Below are 18,482 nucleotides of genomic sequence, written 5' to 3'. Positions count from 1 at the left end.
CTGAGCAACCTCCCTTGGGACCTGCACCTCAGACCTGCTCATAACTTGCTGTTGTCTTATGGTCTGACTTCTGAGTCTGTGCTGTTGCCTTTCTTGGGTGCTGTGGGACTGAGGATGCCCTTTCCCCAGCATCCCTGTTATTCAGCTTGATTCCTGTCCCTTAGGGAACAGAAAACAAGAACAAGGGATATCAAGAGCAGAACAAACAGCTTTCACTTTCTGCAGATGCTATGCCATTAATGCAACATTTTAGCAAGTAATGTAAAACCATTATTGTTTAAGCCTCTGAGATGGAAGTATGTGTCTATGTGCTGTTTGGTGCAGATGAAGCAAACCTCATGTAGCTTTGTCAGTTTATGGACATATGCTAAAGATGGCATCAAAGAAGAAGCTTTAGGGAAAGTCCTTGTCAAAATCTGAGATTGGTATTTGACCCATGAGGTAGGCACATGGAGATAAGAAAGTATAATACATCATGCGAAAAGTCATGTCTCTGACTTTGGAAGGTCACAGTACTGAGGAAAAAATAGGGCAAAAAAAAGGAAAAGTATTGTGGAAAAAATTCCCTTTATTTTTCAAATATGGAAACTAGCTGTATTAAGACTGAAAATAACAGCATGAAGAAAAAGCTCTCAGGAATTAACAGAGTCAAATTGCACGAATGCCATGAACGCACTGTACAGTACTGATTTCCAGTTCTTCTTTGGGCAGAGCAGAAATACATACAATTTCAGGTCAGTTTTTGTGGGCAGTTCTTCTTACTCCTGGAGCAATGTGCAACATACATAAAGTGACATGTGGCCTAACTGAAAATCCATATTCTTCCTGGATTTTCTCTCTTCAAATTAGTATTGAAGAGGTATGTCCTTATCCAAGAGCTACTTGTGAATTTTAGCATTGAGATAGCTCTCTGTTTCATCCCATCTGTAACCATTAGGAAGAGATCTGTTTGCAAATAGGAGAAACTTAGAAAGTTTCTGCAAGTAGAAGCAGCAGGACTGTAGTAAAGAGTGTATAAGCTCACAAATATCTGGAAATTTTAAAAGACAGTGGATAAAATTATAAAAAACTTCTCAATTATCCAGTTTTGAAGGCTGAGTTAGTACAAGGTCAGCACTGGATTTGGAAGAAGTACAAATACTTTAGTATTCTTGACTGAGCTCTGAAAGCTCGGCCTTTGCCAAGACTGATGCAGTGCAAATGGGGGTCTTTGGATTTGTACAGACAAGGACACAGTGGAGAGTTTTTTCTATACATTGAGAAGTTCTCGTTTCATCACCAGAAGGTACAAGTCTAAATTGGCATGCATTGAGCTCCTTTCTGGGAAATCTGGCTTTGAAAGACTTGTTTTTGGAATGAAGTAGAACAGCCTCAGGGTTTTTTTTTAAGTTTGGGGTTAAATGAGTAAATCCAGGTGTGCACCAAAATGAAATACGCAGCTTTACACATAGTGAGACTCTAATATTGGCTTTCCTTCTTGGATAAGTAACAAAAAATTGGATTCTATGTATACATATGCTTGCACACGCAGACCTCTTTCATATATATTTATTAATATATATGTAAGTATATGCAAATTTCTGACAATATTTTGATGTTCAGGTACTGTGAACACATAATTCCAATCATAATCTGGTTACAGCATGGGTAAACACTAGAGCTAAGAGCTATAAACTGAATTCTGAAATTCCCAAAGGAATACTGGTTTGCATTGTTGGAAAATGAGGCATCTACTTGTTTTTGCTCTGCTAATCTTGTGTGGAAAGCAGGAAATCACAAATGACAAGGCTTGGTGCATACTGCTTTGTGGGAACATCTGTGAACATGTGGATGCAATGTGGTATGGAGAGTCCCTTTTGTGATATGTGTACATGTCTGCTAACAGGAACTGAAAACAGGTTAGACTCCTGCTGAGTTTTATTAAAGTATCATTAGAATTGTTTCAGGTAGCTTTTAGAAATGATTGGGTTGGAAAAACCCTTTGTGATATCTCTAAGCCAGAAAGCACGTGCATATATTATAAAGCCAGAAGGGACCCTTATGACCATCTAGTCTGTGTAACCCAAGCCATAGGACTTCCCAGAATTCAATCCCATTTGAGCTAGAATCCAATCCAACAATCTTCTGATTCATCCTTCAGTTTGCCCTTTTTATACAGGAAGTCACTTCAAGATTAGAATTCAATGTTTTCTTGAAAAGTTGGACAAGTAGTCTGAAAAAAAAAAAAAAGAAAACCAATAAGCAGTTCAATATGGACAACTTGAAATTACTATACTTTAGTAGTAATAATCAACTGCACAAACACAAGCTGGGAAATTGCTTGATAGGCAGCAGTCCTGTTTAATATGATGTGGGAATTTTCATATATTACCAGTGGACTAGGGTCAATGCTATCATGCTATTGTTAAAAAATAAAGCACTTCATTGGGTTTTATAAGCAGGTCTGTTCTTTATGAAGGTTTAGACTCGTCAGCTGAGCAGTGTTATTGATAAGCTAGTGCTGTCTTAGCTCACTATAGATACAAGCTGATGCAGTGTGTCTGAAAACTCTTTGATTAAGATCCAGTCCTCAGATAGAGCCATCTCATCAAAGTAAGAGTCTAACCTTGCTAAGAGTTAGGATAAGATGAACAGACTTGAGTTTGCTGTATGTATGCATCAGGGGCAGTTATCCTGATCAGCCGATGCATAGCCTGCTAACAACCATGGTAATATGAGTCCAAGGTCTAAATCTTAATGTACAGGAAATATTCTTTCCTCAGTGCTCAGTAATAATAAATCTTTAGTTGGATTGTTGTGTCAAATTTTAGTCATTCCACTTCAAGAAAGATGTGGAACAGCAAGGAGAATGTCCAGAGGAGAGGAACATGAATGATTATTACCTGTGATACATACAGGATCTGTTTAGTCTAGAAAGGAGAAGAGCAGACATTATAAAAGTATTCAAACAAGATTTTAAAAAGTGCTACAAAGAGAAGGATAATCATTTGTTATCCAGCTCAGTTGCCTCCTGCTAGAGTAGATGTCAAAATAAGCTACCTGCCTTCCACAGTCAGCAAACAACTTGCTGCTTTACAGTGTGGAGCTAGCCACTGCTAAACAGAGCTACAACACACTTCTAGTTACCCTGTTCTGCTACCAGTCTTACATGAAAGAGATGCATTTGTGCATTTATCTCCAAATAATCGCCCAGTCCATAAAAATAGAATACTCTGCCTGCAGGATGTGGAATGTAGCAGCACCAGTATATAACCCTGCAGTTTCTGAACAACTAAAAAGAGCCTCATGATCTGGCATTGAACATCTCAAGAAATGTGTTTGAGGAAGCTTTGTTAGGGCTGGTGATGGCAGCATGGGCAGGTGTGCAGTTGTGATTGGCAAACTTGACTCGGGCAATGCCTCTGAGGTCTTCCTTCCACAATGTGCACCTCTGAGTGTATGGTTATGGCTAGGTATGTAAAACATCAATGTGTAAAGCCAAGGTAGAGAAGTGTAAGTGACATAGTGGGTTGGGAATAATGAGCAGATCTCAAGTTTAAATAGTACCTCGATGGGTCAGGAGGCTGCTCACTGCTATTCCTGCTCTTAGCCATTGTTAAAAGCAGGACAGCTATAATGCAGCAGCCCCAACACTGTGGATCCTTAACATCTTCCTGGTTAAGTTACAGACATTCATTTTTCTGGATGTTCATGGACCTGGATGTTATGGAACAAGTCCTAGTGGTCCTCTTCACTGGTGTGAGAGATACCAGCTGTATTCCTGGCCATGGCAGGGAAGGGGGAGAGAGCATGGATGAAGCAGGTCCCTACTTATATCTTTAGACTCTGAGATGTTATGGATGTAATTTGGGCTTATGTCCAAGTGTGTTAAACAGAAGCTGAATTCCATTTGGTAGGAATCGAAAAATATATCCTGAATTTTTAAGTCTGGGATCTGGCAAACCTGTGCAAGTGCTAAGTGATTTGTCTCTGCCTATAAAAGATAAGGATCTGTAGAAAGATAGAGGTGTTTGAAAGCACATTCCAAAGCAATGTGACCGAGGAGAAGTCACTTCTGAAAATAGGCAGAGATGACCACAGGAATCATTTCCTTAGGAATCCTGTGATAAGGAGTGAAACTGTTTTCTGAGCAAGTTTTGCATAGAAGGGAGTCATTCCTGGCATGGATGTATCACCCAGCTGCTCAGATGGGCAAATTGTTCTTAAACTTTGTGTTTCTCCTCCTAGTTTCAGTAGGATGAGAAGAGCTTGCTAAAGAGAATTTAAGTTAACTGGGTTTTGGCAGAACTTGGTAGAGGAGAGAGCTGTTTCAAGACTGAATAATGGATATAATAAATTTTGTAACTGTTTGCTTCTTTCACAATCCTTTAGGATCTTCCACTAATGAGAAGCCTATTGATCCCTATTGGTGCTACTAGCCAGCCATTCCAGCTGTATGATCCCACATTCCTTTAGGAAGTGGGTGACTCTAGTATCTGCAACTAAACAGGTTGCCAGTGGAGTTCTCAGGAAGCCTCAAGTGCATAATCTGTGCAAACACCAGGACTGTGAGCAAGGAGGTAAATGCTAAAAGCTTATTTGGGTGAAGGTACTAACCAGTTGAAGACTTTGCAGCTGTATCTTGCAGGACAGAATTACAGCAACATTTTGGTGCCAGTCCACAGATGGTGGTGTTCCCAACTCACCTGGCTACCTAGTTCAGAAATAAAGGAGCTCCTAGTCCAGCTCCTTCACTAGGTCTTCCATACTCAGGTCTAACTATTGGGCCTCATAAGAATGACTAAATCAGGCTTTCTTTGCACTTTAATTTTCTCCTTTTTAATGCCAGTCAGAAATAAGAGAGCAACATGATTAAGGAAGACTGCATGTGGCAGAGGCGATAGAAAAGTGAGCGTCTTGCACAATGGATCTTTCTCTGTCCTCCACTCTGGATTTCTGTTTCATTAGTGCTTTTTACAGCATTAATCTGCACTCTGCTGCCCGATTTCACAGTGCTGTCTCCCTCCTGGAGTGCCTGTGGGTGTCATTCTGTGGGCAAACCAGGTGGGAGAGCTGTTCTTTCTCCTGTGTCCCAGAATTACCAAGTTCGCAGTCTTGCGCATCCAGCTCATGCCGGGAGAGATGCTCCACAATGCCAGCCCCCAGAGAATCCCCCAGGACATTTGTAGTCGTTCTAAGGCGGTCCCTGAAAAATCAGAGTGAAAAACAAAATAGAGTTCATAGTAGCAGCTAAGGGGATGAAGATTATTTCAAGAAACATCTTCAGTGAAAATTTTTCTAAGTCATTCTAATAATGGATACTTCAACACTGATAGGAAAATTACTCCTAGAGAGCCTTCTTTGATTGACATCCCTGAGCTCAAGCCTCACATTCATTTCCATTTTATTGCATTCCCAACTTATTACTGGACAGTTTTGGATTCGACACAAATTAAGATGAAGGTTGCTGTGTTTGTACATGGACTCTGTCCTTTCCAAAAGCCTTGCTGCAGACTCAGAAGGCCTCAACACATCTGTTTAACTTAAGTTGCATTTTGTTTTACAAAAAGTGCTGAAATTCTGGTGCAATCCTATGACAGCACTGCTGTGGACACAGATTCCCTCAGCATGGACAGCATGGGGTAAGACAAGGCACCAGATTCTTTGTGCAAAACAGCACATCTAAAAGACCCTTTGCAATGAGATATTCTCCACAACCACAACAGTATGTCAGAGCTGCTGAAGCTGTCACCAGTTCAGCGTCCCATCAGATCCTTCAGTAGTAACAGTGGAGACTGATTGAAATAATCTACTCTGAGTAAGCACAAGAAGTAACCTGGCTTATTAGGAGGCAGGGCTCTTCCCAGCCAAGTCTGTTCTTATGCACAATCCACAGGAGAAGTGAAGGTGTTCCGCAAAACTGTTTCCAACTGGTCAGCCATGGCTGGGAGCAGAGTTTGCCTGCTTTGGCTACAAACCAACAATACAAGATACAGAAGAAAAAGGAGAACACTGACACTATCCATCTGTCAGGATTTTGGTATTTGAGAAGACAGAGAGGTGGGACTGTGCACAAATGCATTCTTCAATATGGTTCCTAAGAGCACTCCTACAAAATCACTTGTCCCAAGTGATTTTATTTAAAAGGGAAAGAAAACAAATGAAGCAACGTGGCTGACCAGCTGCACCCATGTAAACACTCTTCAGCTTTGTACAGCCCAGTCTCATCCCTCTCTCAATGTTTGGTAACCCAGAACTATCATTCTGTAGTGTGGATTTGCTTATTACTGGCACAGCTTTTCCCTATGACTCTGCAAATAATTTCTGGATGCATTTTAAATAAAACAAATGGAGGACATTCTATTTGGTCACCAGGCTGATCAGCAAGTGACCTCTGATGCCTTGAGTCACTGAAGCATATGGCAAAGACTCCAGCATGGGCAGAGAGGGCTACTGTGCAAAGGTCTCAGGGACACAGGTGTGTTTTAACCTTAATGGTTCAAGTTAGTGAGCGTGTTTTTAGCAGAGACATCGGGAATACAGATGATGTCTGTAATCACTGGCAGGAATGCACAGATGTGCATGCCTGCTGGGCAAGGAACTTACAGAAACCAGTCCACAGCGATGATCAGTGTAATGTCTTCAGTAGGCAGCCCCACTGATGTCAGCACTATAACCATTGTCACCAGTCCTGCCTGGGGAATACCTGCGGCTCCGATGCTGGCTGCTGTGGCAGTGATGCTGGAGAGAATGGGAAAGCAGAGCTATCAGCAAAGGGAAGAAAAGAGCTGGTTGCCTTTGCAGAAATGTCAGGAATTAGCTCAAACTCATCATTGTCTTGGCAGCCTTTCTGCTCTGGTCACCAAGAAGCATAGTCACACATGGGACATCAACATAATGCCAGGCTGCCCCTGCCAGACACACCCTCATAAAAGTCTGCACACCACAGCTTTTCCTAAAACCTGGACATGTGAGAAGGGCTCAAGTAGATCCTCAAAGACATGGTGTCCACATGTGCTTTGACACCTGGATCTGTAGTACAACCCTTCTTTCCCATACTTTTTTTTTTCTTATTGTCTCTTCTGAGCAAAAGAAGAATGTGATCACACCTCAGATAAGCCAACAAAACTGAAACCCTTTCTGTAGTCCCAAAACTCTTTCAAAAGTCACCTTATTGTGATGATTTGCCCAAAGTCAAGTTCATAGTTGTTGACTTGTGCAATGAAGATGGCTGCAAGGGCCTCGTACAGAGCAGTGCCGTCCATGTTAATTGTGGCTCCCACAGGCAGCACAAACCTTGTGATGCGCCTGTCCACACCATTGTTTTCTTCCAGGCACCTGAAGGTTATGGGCAGAGTCGCTGAGCTGAAAGGAATTTACAAAACCACATGAATTGCATGTATGCCAACTTTGGAAGAAGGATTGAGCCTCTGCCTGGTTTATGACTTTACCTGCCTGCTTTTTCACCCTGCCATGTGAGCCAGAGGCCTGAAGCTGCTAGAAGAAAGAACAGTCTAAGCAAGGCTTCCTCAGATATGATGCATGCTGCAGTTACACATTTTGACATGGCTTTTCTCAGGGTGTTGGGACAGGGGCTGTATAACCCTGAGGCTGATGATGCTGGTATAACACCAAAAAAGGAGGATTCAGGGTACATAGGGCAGAGTGTCAAGACCAGAACTCCTTTTTCTGCTGTTAAAAATACTTGAGCCCTTTCTCATCCCTCTCAGTCCATAAGACAAGAATGATACATGTTTGAGAATATATCTTGCAGAGAAAGCAAAGAACTATTTCTGAAAGAGAACATGAACAGGAAAAATGCTGTGTGTTTTAGTATGAGAATGTATGTGGAAGAGCCTGCTATGTGCTTGCCAGGACACCAATATAACAGGAAACATAGCACTTAGTGAAATAAGTTACCTTATTGGCTGTGCAACATGGCAGTGTGAGTCACTGAACATAGTGGTGTTGATGCCTTTGCCCAGGTCTCTATGAAGTTAATGACAGCTGCATACAGTCTGTGTGCCTGAGAGAGACAGGCATGAAAATATCTGCAAGTACATGTGTGTGAGAGGTATGTGCATGTGGAATAGTACTGTGATTCGGCAGGATATTTGTCCTGAACTCAGTATTTCAGTGGTAAGTAAATTCACCCTCCTGGTCAGGAGGAATATGGCCATTCACTGATGGTCAGAGCTGGTCATATGAGTAGGGCTCCTGAGCAGGGCAAGTGGGAACCTTCCCATTCCCAAATGAGTTTGGCTGGTTCACAGCAAAAAGCTGCAAGTGCTAGAAATTGTGAGACCACAGTGCTGCATTGAGAGCAATGGAATGCTGAGATGTAGTATCTACATAGTATCAGCCCAGACCCCACTCCTAGATAGCCATCATACCTGGAGGAGGTGCCCAGGGCTGTGATGAGAGCCTGCAGGAGCCCTGCAATGAACACCCAGGGGTTTCGGTGAGTGACAATGAAGTAGAGCAGAGGCAGGATGCAAAGGGCATGAATGAGGAGTCCAACGATGACAGTGAGTGTGTACATCCCCAGCTGGCCTCCCATCACTGCTAGGTCATCCATCTCCAGGATTTTGCCCGCAATTAAAAACATGATCCCAACTGGAGCATACCTGTGACAGAAACACAAGGTCGATGGTCAGGACTGGCTCCCACACTTTCACACCAGATTTAACACATGCTCTCTGGATAAATCCCCAATAAGCCAGCATACCATAAGTGCTCACTGAGCCTAATCACTGGATTACACTGCTGGTTTCTTATCTAGAAACCTGGAGAGAGCTGGGACTTGTTTATCCCATGGTCAAAAATCAGCTCTTGGTGCATGCCTGGAGACCTCAGCACTCTGTTTGGCACACAGCATGGGCAGTGGTGGTTTCCTCCTCCTTTTGGGTTTTCTACATTTCTACAACACTCTTTCTAGAATTGATAAGGAAGATTATGTAGAGAAACCTTCAGAGTCCCTTCCTCTCCTAACAGAGCTTGAGCTGACGGTATTTTTTTTTTCCTGAGAGGCACAGGAAAGTACAGGAGAAACAGGGAATCAGGGAGTAAAAGCAAGAGTATCCTATAGGCTCTGGGATATCAGCCTTGCTATCTTCAGATGCTCACATTTAGGGAATATGAACATGTAGGGATTCCAGATCTGGTGTAACAAGGACTGGACACACCAACACCTGTAAAAACAGCCATGGCTCATATAAAACCCCATTTTGAGGTATCCTGCTATCTTTTCCATTCCTCGTGTCTTTTTCCCCCCGTCCATAACAACGCAGCTGACAAGCAGCACTGAGATTCCACAGAAAATACATAAGTCAGATATGGAGAGAATCATGGGCACTAATATAATAATCAGACCAAGGAAAATTCCAGCTTCATGGCCACATCTCTCAGGGCTGGGACTCTGCAGCTCAAGAGCTCACATGCATTTCATGCACAAGGCTCAGAGTTCCACATGCCAAACTGCAGCTTAGCCCGGGACGTTTGGAAAAGTTTCAGGAAAGGATTTAATAAATATTTCATTTCCTCTGATGTTCCTGTTAGAACACATCTTGGCTGCAGCCAGTGATCAGATCTCCCCAGGAAAAACAAGCTCCTGGGAGATGGTCTGCAGAGTGTGGCTAGTGGAAGGCATGCACGGGCAGTGTCCCAGGTGTAATCAGTATTCTATACATAAACACCCTGCCTTCCTTCATCTAAAGGGAGGTTTAAGGAGGGGTGTCGAAAGTCTCTGGAGTAGTATGCATGTCTATTTGTTCCACTGTGCTCATGCTCTCGCTTCTGTGCCCCCAGGCAAGTCTTACCTGTTCTTAGGAAAGCAAAGCCCCAAATTCTGGTTCAGACATGGAGTAAAGGGTCCCGGGGGCGTGGGGCTTCCCAACATCTCCTATGAGCTCTGGGATATTCTTCCCCTTTATGCCTTTTTCTGTAAGGCCTGTCCTGCTGTGCTCAGGACTTTGCTTTGAGATACAAGACTGTGACTTATAAGACTTAGAAGACTTCCAAGGAAAGGAAGCTGGAGTGATCTAAAATGGAGAAGGTGTCAGGCTGACAGTTTTCTTCCCTGTCAGACATTTGCACGTATTCTGCCAAAGCTGCATCTGTCCAATTTTGCAGTACCTGACAAAAGTTTGAGCCCCAACTGGGTAAAAAGCTTAAAATAACAATACTTGGTAAAATGCTGTCTTCTAGAGTCTTGTCTCAGCAATGCCTTGTTTGTCTGCACCATGTGTCATAGGCAGCCTTACACAGAAAGCAATGAGCAGCTGAGCTCCAGAGGAGTCATGATCTGGGAAGGATCTGAAAGGAAGTAACTTTGAGCTGATCCTCTCAACCCAGCTCAGCTCTCAGAGCTATTGCATTACTGCATACAGCTGCTACCCTGAAAGCAGGAAAGGGGCAAAGGGTTACTGTGATTCATAGCTAAGTCAAACTCCTGGAACACAGCTGGAAGGAAAGCTTCTGGTGAGAAGCAGAAGCTTCTCCTACTCCTCTTGGTAAGGCTAAGAGATCTTCCACTCCAGATCTCTGGTCTTCCAAGGATGTTTCCAGAGGCCTCAAGAAAAGCAAGTCCTGGTATACCTGATCTTTCTAAGGTATAAACAAAAAAAAAACAAACCAGGAAATGAAATGTGAACAAATATCCCATCCAGACTTTTCCCTCCAGCCTGATGGAGCCAAAGTAGAGCTGTGCCCATCTGCTTTTCCTGTCTTGTGCATGAAATCCTTAAAGCTACCCCACTTCTCATCATGTCAATAGAAACTGCACCTGCAGACCTCCTGCTCCAACCGGCCGTGCTCCTCACCAGATGATAATGGCCACCAGCCTCATGATGGCTTCGTTGAGGCAGTTAAAGAACTCCCGCAGGGCCCGTCCCTTCTGCTTCATGCTGCCGATCATCAAACCGAAGCACATGGAGAAAACTACCAGCCCCAGCGCGTTCACCCCATTGGCTGAGCCTGGGATGGGAATGACTTCTTCAAAGGTCAGCACCTCGGAGATGGTTCCCAGGGCATGAGTGACATTCTCCATGATGCTGGTGAAATTCTCAGGCACAGGGATCTGAGTGGTTACCACACCTGCTGTGGCATTGCTGCTGTGGAGGATGGTTCTGGTGAAGACTCTGGTGCTGTATTGAGTCTTGTACTGAAAAGACACAGATTATCAAATGCACTCACAGGCTCCAGTTCAGATGATCAGGACACATGCTGGGCTCTTATATGCTTTGCCTGTTCTCAAGGTCCCCAGTTTAGTGCTTTCACCAGAAAGGTCAGAAAGTTCATAGAGCAGAAGGTCAGAAGAGACCATTAGAGCATCTCATGTCGCTAGGACTGAGATATTCTGGCTTCTCTGATAACCTTTTGTGCCACTTCTAAGGGCACTAGCACTGCAGAAGAGATAGATTCTTGGAGAATCTATTCCATATCACTGCCAGCCCAAGCTTGCAACCCGAGATCATGCAAACCCTTCCTGCCTCTGTGGGATGGGAGGGAGGTTGAAGCCCCCATGTACAGACAGTTTGAAAAGCTTGCATGGGGGATGCTATAATACAGACTAGCGTTTGCAGTGCCTCCTGCAGCAGTCAGACCTGGGGAATAAAGTGCTATTCCATCCCTCAGAGAAGTAGATAGGACCATGGTCCAGGGTACAAGGTGCAAAGATGAGATTTCATACCTGTTTGAAGCAGGCTTCTACCAGGTTGGGTGGGAACATATTCCTACAGTAGATAAAACAAAGAAAGAGTTATTGTCTTGTTGACCTAGGAAGAAAACATGGGCTTCCTGGCCAACTTCTGTGTCCTGCAGCAATGTCTGAGGTCACAACTTTCACAATGTCCACTTAAGCCCTTTTGGTCTGACTGACAGAAGAAGGGAATATGCTGATCTTGCAACTTGTCAGACTTCCACTACATGCTTTCAGACTCCAGAAGGTTATTCAGGTATGTGGAAAGAGATGACACACATACTGCCCTGGGATATAGGTACATTGTAAAACCATCATCAAAGCAAACCGAACCTTGAAACAATACCATACTACAATGATTAATACACTGCCTTGCTCTCAGCTTCACCTCTACAGCTGTCATGTGAGCTCTCTGTTATCCACCTCAAAAACCACTTGACATGGTACAGCTTTGCAATTCACTGAGTAAGGTCACAGCAAGGGAAGAAAAGGCAATGTCTTGGGAACCGCTTCCTTGATTTCCTTTGTCATTAAAGATGGATATTTGGAGTAGCCTTTGCCAGGTGAATTTCTGAAACCTAGGTAGCCCACTGATGGTTTTAATTTCTTGTTTTGTGGAGCACACCATGACCTCTTACATTAATATCTCTGGAGAAGGGCTGGATTCCAGGCCATGTACTCAGTCTCAGAGTGGCAAAGCCAGTTAGCTAGACTAAACTAGAAATACTAGGCTTGCCAAGACTCAGCCTTTAACCTCTTTCCCTAAGACTGTATGCTTAAAGCTGTGATACTTCAAAAGGATGCTCCATGGAGGAATGTAATCTCACTGATATAGTCTCAACATGAGACCATCTTGTTTACCTACCTCACCAAGTCCATGAAGGCATCTGTAGTCTGCACCTGCTCAATTCTGCCTTCTCTGTGAAGTTTGTCCTTAGATCCTTTTCCTGGGTGTATGATGATCACCATGAAGATGCCAATGAAGACAGCTATGATTGTGGTCACCATGTAGTAGATGATAGCCCGCATCCCCATCTTCCCTGAGACTCTGCTGTCCAGTGAGGCCATTCCTGGGATGTCACACAGAAAGACTATGTGAGGAAGCCTATCATCTTAGAGAGAAAAGGAAAGCTTGAGGAAGATTCAAAGGGTGCAAGGCTTGTGCATGATTTGGACAGGGAGCCAAGGTCTCTAGGAAGCACAGCCTACAAGGAACAGAATTTGGAGTTCCAGGGTAACGTTGATATGGAAGAATGTGGCTTGTGATCATGAAGAAGCATAGCACTGGTGGATCTTAGTCTGCATTTGAGAATGTAGCAATTTTCTTTTAAAGCTCTCAGAAGGGAAATTACCCCGTCCTAGTACATTGGGCCTTTCAATCCCTAATGGTGGGAGGTTTCAGCAGGTGGAACACCTTGCAATCCCTACTGCTGTCGGAAAACTTGTCTGTCATGTCTTACTTGAGGATCTGGGTGAAACAAGCCCTCCAGCCAGTGATCAAATTCAATCCTTTTGGACTAACAAAAATTAACCTTCTCTAGGTTGGAGAAAACCTGAAATTTACTTGGGCAACAAACGTGGAGCCATTTGAGGTTATGTAGGATTAAATCCTTGTTAGTGCTGGGCATTGGAATCACTGCATTGTGTTCTCCCCAGTCTTCTGAGAAACCACAAGTTCTTCTGCTTCTCTGCACTACTACTGAGCCAGCAGGGGTCTCAGTGTGGATCATGTTCCCTATGGCTGTGGATTCAGGCTCGTCATTACTAGCCAAGCTAATCCAAGCACCTCCAGCTGGGTCATGAAGAGGTACCCCAACAACAGCTTTGCTGACCACTGTCTTGGCTGAAAGCAGCAGAAAGTACTTCTCACCTGTAATCAAGCTAGAGACAATGAGAGGAAGAACCAGCATCTGGAGCATACGCATCAGCAGCTCGCCAGGGAAGGAGAAGTACTTGATCTGGCGATAGGTCAGCTGGTAGGGCCGGAGGGAGAAGGCCAGGATAATTCCTGTGGATCAGCAAGGGATCAGAATGGAAGTGGCACAGTGTGACCCAGTGGTCTGTCCCTCAGTCCTACAATGTGTTTTTTCTCTTCTCATTTACTCTCAGTTGTTCTTCTTTACAAACGAACAAATGGTCATCTTCTAAAAGGCTATCGTCCAGTTTTTATTATATGCTCTCTCTCTCTCTCTGACGTATTTATATGCAGAGGAGTCTTGTGCGAAACCACAGGTCTCCTTGTTCCCTATTGGTCTTCCTCTATTGCTCTTCTGGAGTCTGTTCCCAGGAAGCTCATTAATACAAAATGCTGTGATGAGAGAGATGATCTCACAGACTAAAATAAGTGTGACTACATAGTTCAGATTGTTTGTCTACCCACCTCTTAAAGCTGAGTTCAGCCAGTTAGAGTCATGTAGCCTGGATCAAAAGCTAGGGACAACCTGCTATCTGTTAAGCAGATTTGGTTTGCATTGTATCACAGCCATTTGCAGCATTTCTGGTCCTGTCAGGCTACAGTTTTGGGACAAATCTGAAAAGCCCTCGTGCCTACAGCTGCACTCACAAGATACCTCTGAATAAACCTGGATGATTTGTACAAGGATTGGTTGAGTTGGACCATCAAACTCTTTCTATCATAGAGTGTTTCTATACTGCGCTAGAAAGGATCAACAAGGACTCCCTCCCACATACCCACTCTCTGTTGGGTCCCTTGCTCTTGCACAAAAGTACTCATTATGTGGGCAGCACTTTGAGCTGCCAGCTCATCAGCTTCAACTCCTCAGTCAAATCGCTGTGATAAAATAAAAATCTTCGTAAATAAACAGACATTTCCCCATATTTATAAATGGTGCCTGGTGTTGCCACCAGCTCCATACCTAGTAGGACCGCAGCAATGGTGAAGAGGACGAAGGCGTTTCTCCTGAAGAAGCTTTTAGCACTCTCAGCAGTGATGTTGTGCATCCGCTTCTTGGCCCGCGCCGCCCGCTTGTGCACAGCCTGCTGGAACCGCTGCACCCGGCTGTCGGCGTGGAGCCGCTTGGCTGCATCCTCGTTGAGGAACAGGCTGTTGACGTGGCTCTGCTCGCTCATGGTCAGCACAGCTCCTTAGTCCTCCAGGCACAGCTCTGCCTAGGCTGAGCAGGGAGAAGTACAGGCAGGAAAGCATAAGCTTGCCTTCGTCTTTAGGTCATTTCCCTGGGGCCTGCTTGCAAAGGTTTATTTAAAGCTGATTAATGACCTCCTCTGACCATCTGCAAGGAGCAGCCCTTGGTGAAGGGCATGTAAAGGGCTGCCAGGGTCTTGTCACTACTGCTTTGGTGCCTCTAGAGAAGCTCTGGCCCCTATAGCACCCAAGCTGGACTGAGGAGTGTTTTATGTTGGCCCAGGCAGCCAGAATGGGCTCCCCAGCCAGCCAGGCTTGTTCAAAGTTTGACCACTTTGGAATGGAATTAATTTTTATCACCTGGCAACAAACTCTCCTCACATACACCACTCTTCCAAAGAAAACCAAGCAGCAAACAACATTTCTGATGGACCTCCAAGGTGGACAAGTCCCTACCACAACAACCTTCCCCATGACAGCAATTGGTGCTGGCTGTTTCTGCAGAAAGGAACATTATCCCCTTGCTTTACATGAAGTCTGAGGATAAGACTTTATTTACTGACTTTCCTTTGAAACACAACAGGACTTTAAAGTAGTATCTCTTGTCAAACTCCACTAATGGGATGAACCTGATGTTCTGTCTTGATAAATACTAAGACTGAAATCAAACCTACTCCAAAGAGATAAATAAATAACGAATTCTGTTCCGTTGCCAATTGGCTGACAGGCCTGGACAGTCTACTGTACTTTATCTGTTTAGTTTTTACTGTTATTTCTATATTCCTCAGAACAGAAGAACAAGGAGGCTGCACAGGCAAATCAGTCCCCTCTAGGGTGCTAGAAGGCACCAGCCACCCAAACAGTTCACATAGTGAGGAAGATTATTGCTGGACTATGCAGGTGCCATTTTCCTTCTGTCACTGTGCCTTGACAGATGGAAGGTCTGAAAATTATTCCCAGGAATTTGCAAAGGTAATACAAACCTAAATGAAACCAAAGAAGAACAAAGTCACCTTATCACATCAGCAAGTGCTGGAAAACCTTTGGTGTTGCAAGTCAAATAAGAGCTAGTCCATTTGTAATCCTAAATTTAAATCAAAGAAACCCTTAAAATTGAGACTATGTTCTCCATAAATTACACACCTAGTATCTTCCACTTGGACCCAGATAAATGCCTATAGTGAACTGAAGACATTGCCTTAAAGAGGAGCGTCTTTGTGGTACAAGACTGCAAGGTCGTGCACAGAAGGTGGAGATCAACCTCCATTCTGAGACAAGGTTTGTTTGCATAGATGCTAATGCCTTCATGAGGTTCAGAACAGCAGACACATCTGAGGTGGCCCAGCCAAGTCACTCTAAGCCCCCCCAAGGCTAAGCTGCACAAAGGCCACTGGCAAAGAGGATGTGTATTTGCTGCAGGAACCTAGCAGTGCTGCTGTGGTCACCCCAGCTTTTAGGTCAGCAAACAGCATTCCATGGATTTTGATCCACTTGTTCCAGCTTGACCAAGCATTCCATTCCTTACTATTACCATTACCTTACCATTGCCCCACTTTTATCTGTTGGAGACAATACACACCAGACTGTGTGAAAAGTTTGCCTATCTTCCTTCCTTTCACTGCCAGTCCTGTTTTTCACAGCTACACCTGAGAAAAAGAAATGGCAATATTCATTCAGTTCATTGAGATTGTGCCACCTGAACCTGACAGTAGGTTTAGAAACTATGAATTCAATCCCCTTGTGTCCCACAATAAACTTGTATCATTTATAGCCTTTCAGATATAGAGTTCAACAAATGATCCAGGACAGGTGACACTGGAACACACCTAGGTGGGTTTAAATGTCTCCAGAGGGAGACTCCATGACCTGCTTGGGCAGCTGTTCCAGTCATCTCCCACTTTCAATGTCAGGAAGTGCTACCTCATGCTGACATGGAACTTTTTGTGTCGCAGACATTTCTCCACAGAAATCCTTTCTTTCGGATTTCTGTGTCTTCGGGAGGCCAGAGGCCTCCGAAGACAAGGTAAACAATTATTATCAGCTGCTGGGGAATGCAACAGGGGCACCTATTTTGATTGGTGATTGGTTCATGTTTTATGTTTATAATTAAGGGCCAATCACCAGTGCAAGCCAGGGGACTGAGTCCTTGGCCACAGCTTTGTTGTGGATTCTTTTCTATCTCTTCCTAGCTAGCCTAGCTGCTCTGCAAACCTCTCTCCTTATTCTTTCTAGTATAACTATAATGTATTATAGCTTATATTAATAAATCAAGCCTTCTGATTCAAGAAACAAGATTCACCGTCTCTCTCTCACCAGCTGCGCCCATTCAGGCGCGGTAATACTTTTTGTGGTTTCGTTTGAGGCCATTACTCCTTGTTCTCTTGCTTGGGCATTAGGACTTCCTAACATCCAGTCTGATCATTCCCTGGCACGACTTTGGACCTTCCCAGTTGTGCTGCCCCAGGATCTCAGAGAGAACAAGTCCAGCACCTCCCTCTCCACATTCCCTCCTGAGGAAGCTGCAGAAAGCAATGCATCCCAGCCTCTGTTTCTCTGAAGGAGACAAGCTCACTCAACTGCTCCTTGTAGTCCAGTTCTTCACCAGAAAGTTCACCCTACATTCCCTTCCCCTGGACATGTTTGAGGACCTTCACAGGTGCCTCTCTGCTCTTCAGCTGCTCCTCTCCCAGTTTAGACTTGTACTCGGTGTTACTCCCTCCCAGCTGCAAAAAATAGCACTTGGACTACTTCCATTTCATGCCTGAGATAGCCCAATGGTCCAATTCATCAAAATTCTCCTTTGAGGCCTCTTGTTCCTCAAGAAAGTCAATGGCACCTCCCTGTTTGATTTTGTCAGCAAGCTTGCTAATGGGACATTCAATTCCTGCATCTGGATCATGGATAAAAATACTGAACAATACTGGTCCCAGTGTTAAGCCCCAAGGACACCACCAGTGACCACTCACCAGCCAGACACAGCCCCATTCATTACAACCATTCAAGCCCTGCTGTCCAGCCGGCTCTTTACACTCAAACCATCAATTTGCCCCTCCCACATCTGGACAACTGTCCAGAAGGATGCTGTGAGGGACAGTATCAAAAGCTGCACTAAAGCCAGGAAAACTGCATGCACCACTTTCCCTTTATCAACTTGGGGTGTGACCTCATCCTAGAAGGAAATCAAACTGGTCAGAGAGGACTTTTTCTCTGTAAATCCATGTTGAAGGTTGCATTATTCTTCAAATACTTTTCAGTAGTATTCAGTAGGACCTTCTCCATAATCTTTCTAGCAACTGAGGTTAGACTCATCGGTCTTTGTGTAGTTCTTTGTGTCTTCCCTTACACCTTTCTGGTAGATTAGAATAACACTGGCTTGCTTCTCAGTCAGCAGGGATGCCATGTGGCTTCTACAGTAGAGCAACCGAGGCAATCACTTCCAAAAGAAGAACCACCAGAGAAACTTTTGAGGCCCAGACACTCTTCTTCTTACTACCAAACGACTCACTCTTCATCAAATGACCCAGCACACATTGGTAATGTGAAGTACTACCTTACTTTGACATGGAAAACTCCAAACAGTTTAGTGAAGTCAAAAGACACATTGATTACTCTAAAATCACCCACTTCAGACTTTCTACACACAAACCAAACTTTTCCTTTGCTGTGGTGACCTGAGAGAAGACCCATGTTGAGTAGGGAAAA

At 44.1% G+C, this 18,482-nt stretch overlaps 1 protein-coding gene across 10 annotated transcripts in view; it reads right to left on the bottom strand.

Annotated features, from left to right (window-relative positions):
- Window positions 1–597: 597 nt before the first annotated feature.
- LOC131568799 (excitatory amino acid transporter 4-like) overlaps window positions 598–18,482 on the bottom strand; it is a 39,203-nt gene continuing 21,318 nt past the window's right edge. For 5 of the 10 annotated variants that reach the window (XM_058820884.1, XM_058820883.1, XM_058820885.1 and 2 more), the window contains 9 exons: window positions 14,554–14,811; window positions 13,548–13,685; window positions 12,543–12,747; window positions 11,669–11,711; window positions 10,800–11,140; window positions 8,373–8,606; window positions 7,150–7,344; window positions 6,586–6,720; window positions 4,987–5,185 (listed from right to left, as the gene is read on the bottom strand). In XM_058820884.1, coding sequence (XP_058676867.1) covers window positions 4,987–5,185; window positions 6,586–6,720; window positions 7,150–7,344; window positions 8,373–8,606; window positions 10,800–11,140; window positions 11,669–11,711; window positions 12,543–12,747; window positions 13,548–13,685; window positions 14,554–14,767 — 1,704 coding nt within the window. In that variant the 5' untranslated portion in view covers window positions 14,768–14,811. Of the gene's footprint in view, window positions 2,213–2,882; window positions 2,910–4,986; window positions 5,186–6,585; window positions 6,721–7,149; window positions 7,345–8,372; window positions 8,607–10,799; window positions 11,141–11,668; window positions 11,712–12,542; window positions 12,748–13,547; window positions 13,686–14,553; window positions 14,812–18,482 lie in introns of those variants that run through there. The other 5 variants (XM_058820889.1, XM_058820888.1, XM_058820892.1 and 2 more) reach the window with 5 other exon arrangements.

This window comes from Ammospiza caudacuta, chromosome 28 (assembly GCF_027887145.1).
Source record: "Ammospiza caudacuta isolate bAmmCau1 chromosome 28, bAmmCau1.pri, whole genome shotgun sequence".
NCBI lineage: Eukaryota > Metazoa > Chordata > Aves > Passeriformes > Passerellidae > Ammospiza > Ammospiza caudacuta.
Note: the sequence above shows the minus strand (reverse complement) of the source record. Positions and strands in the feature narration are given on the sequence as shown.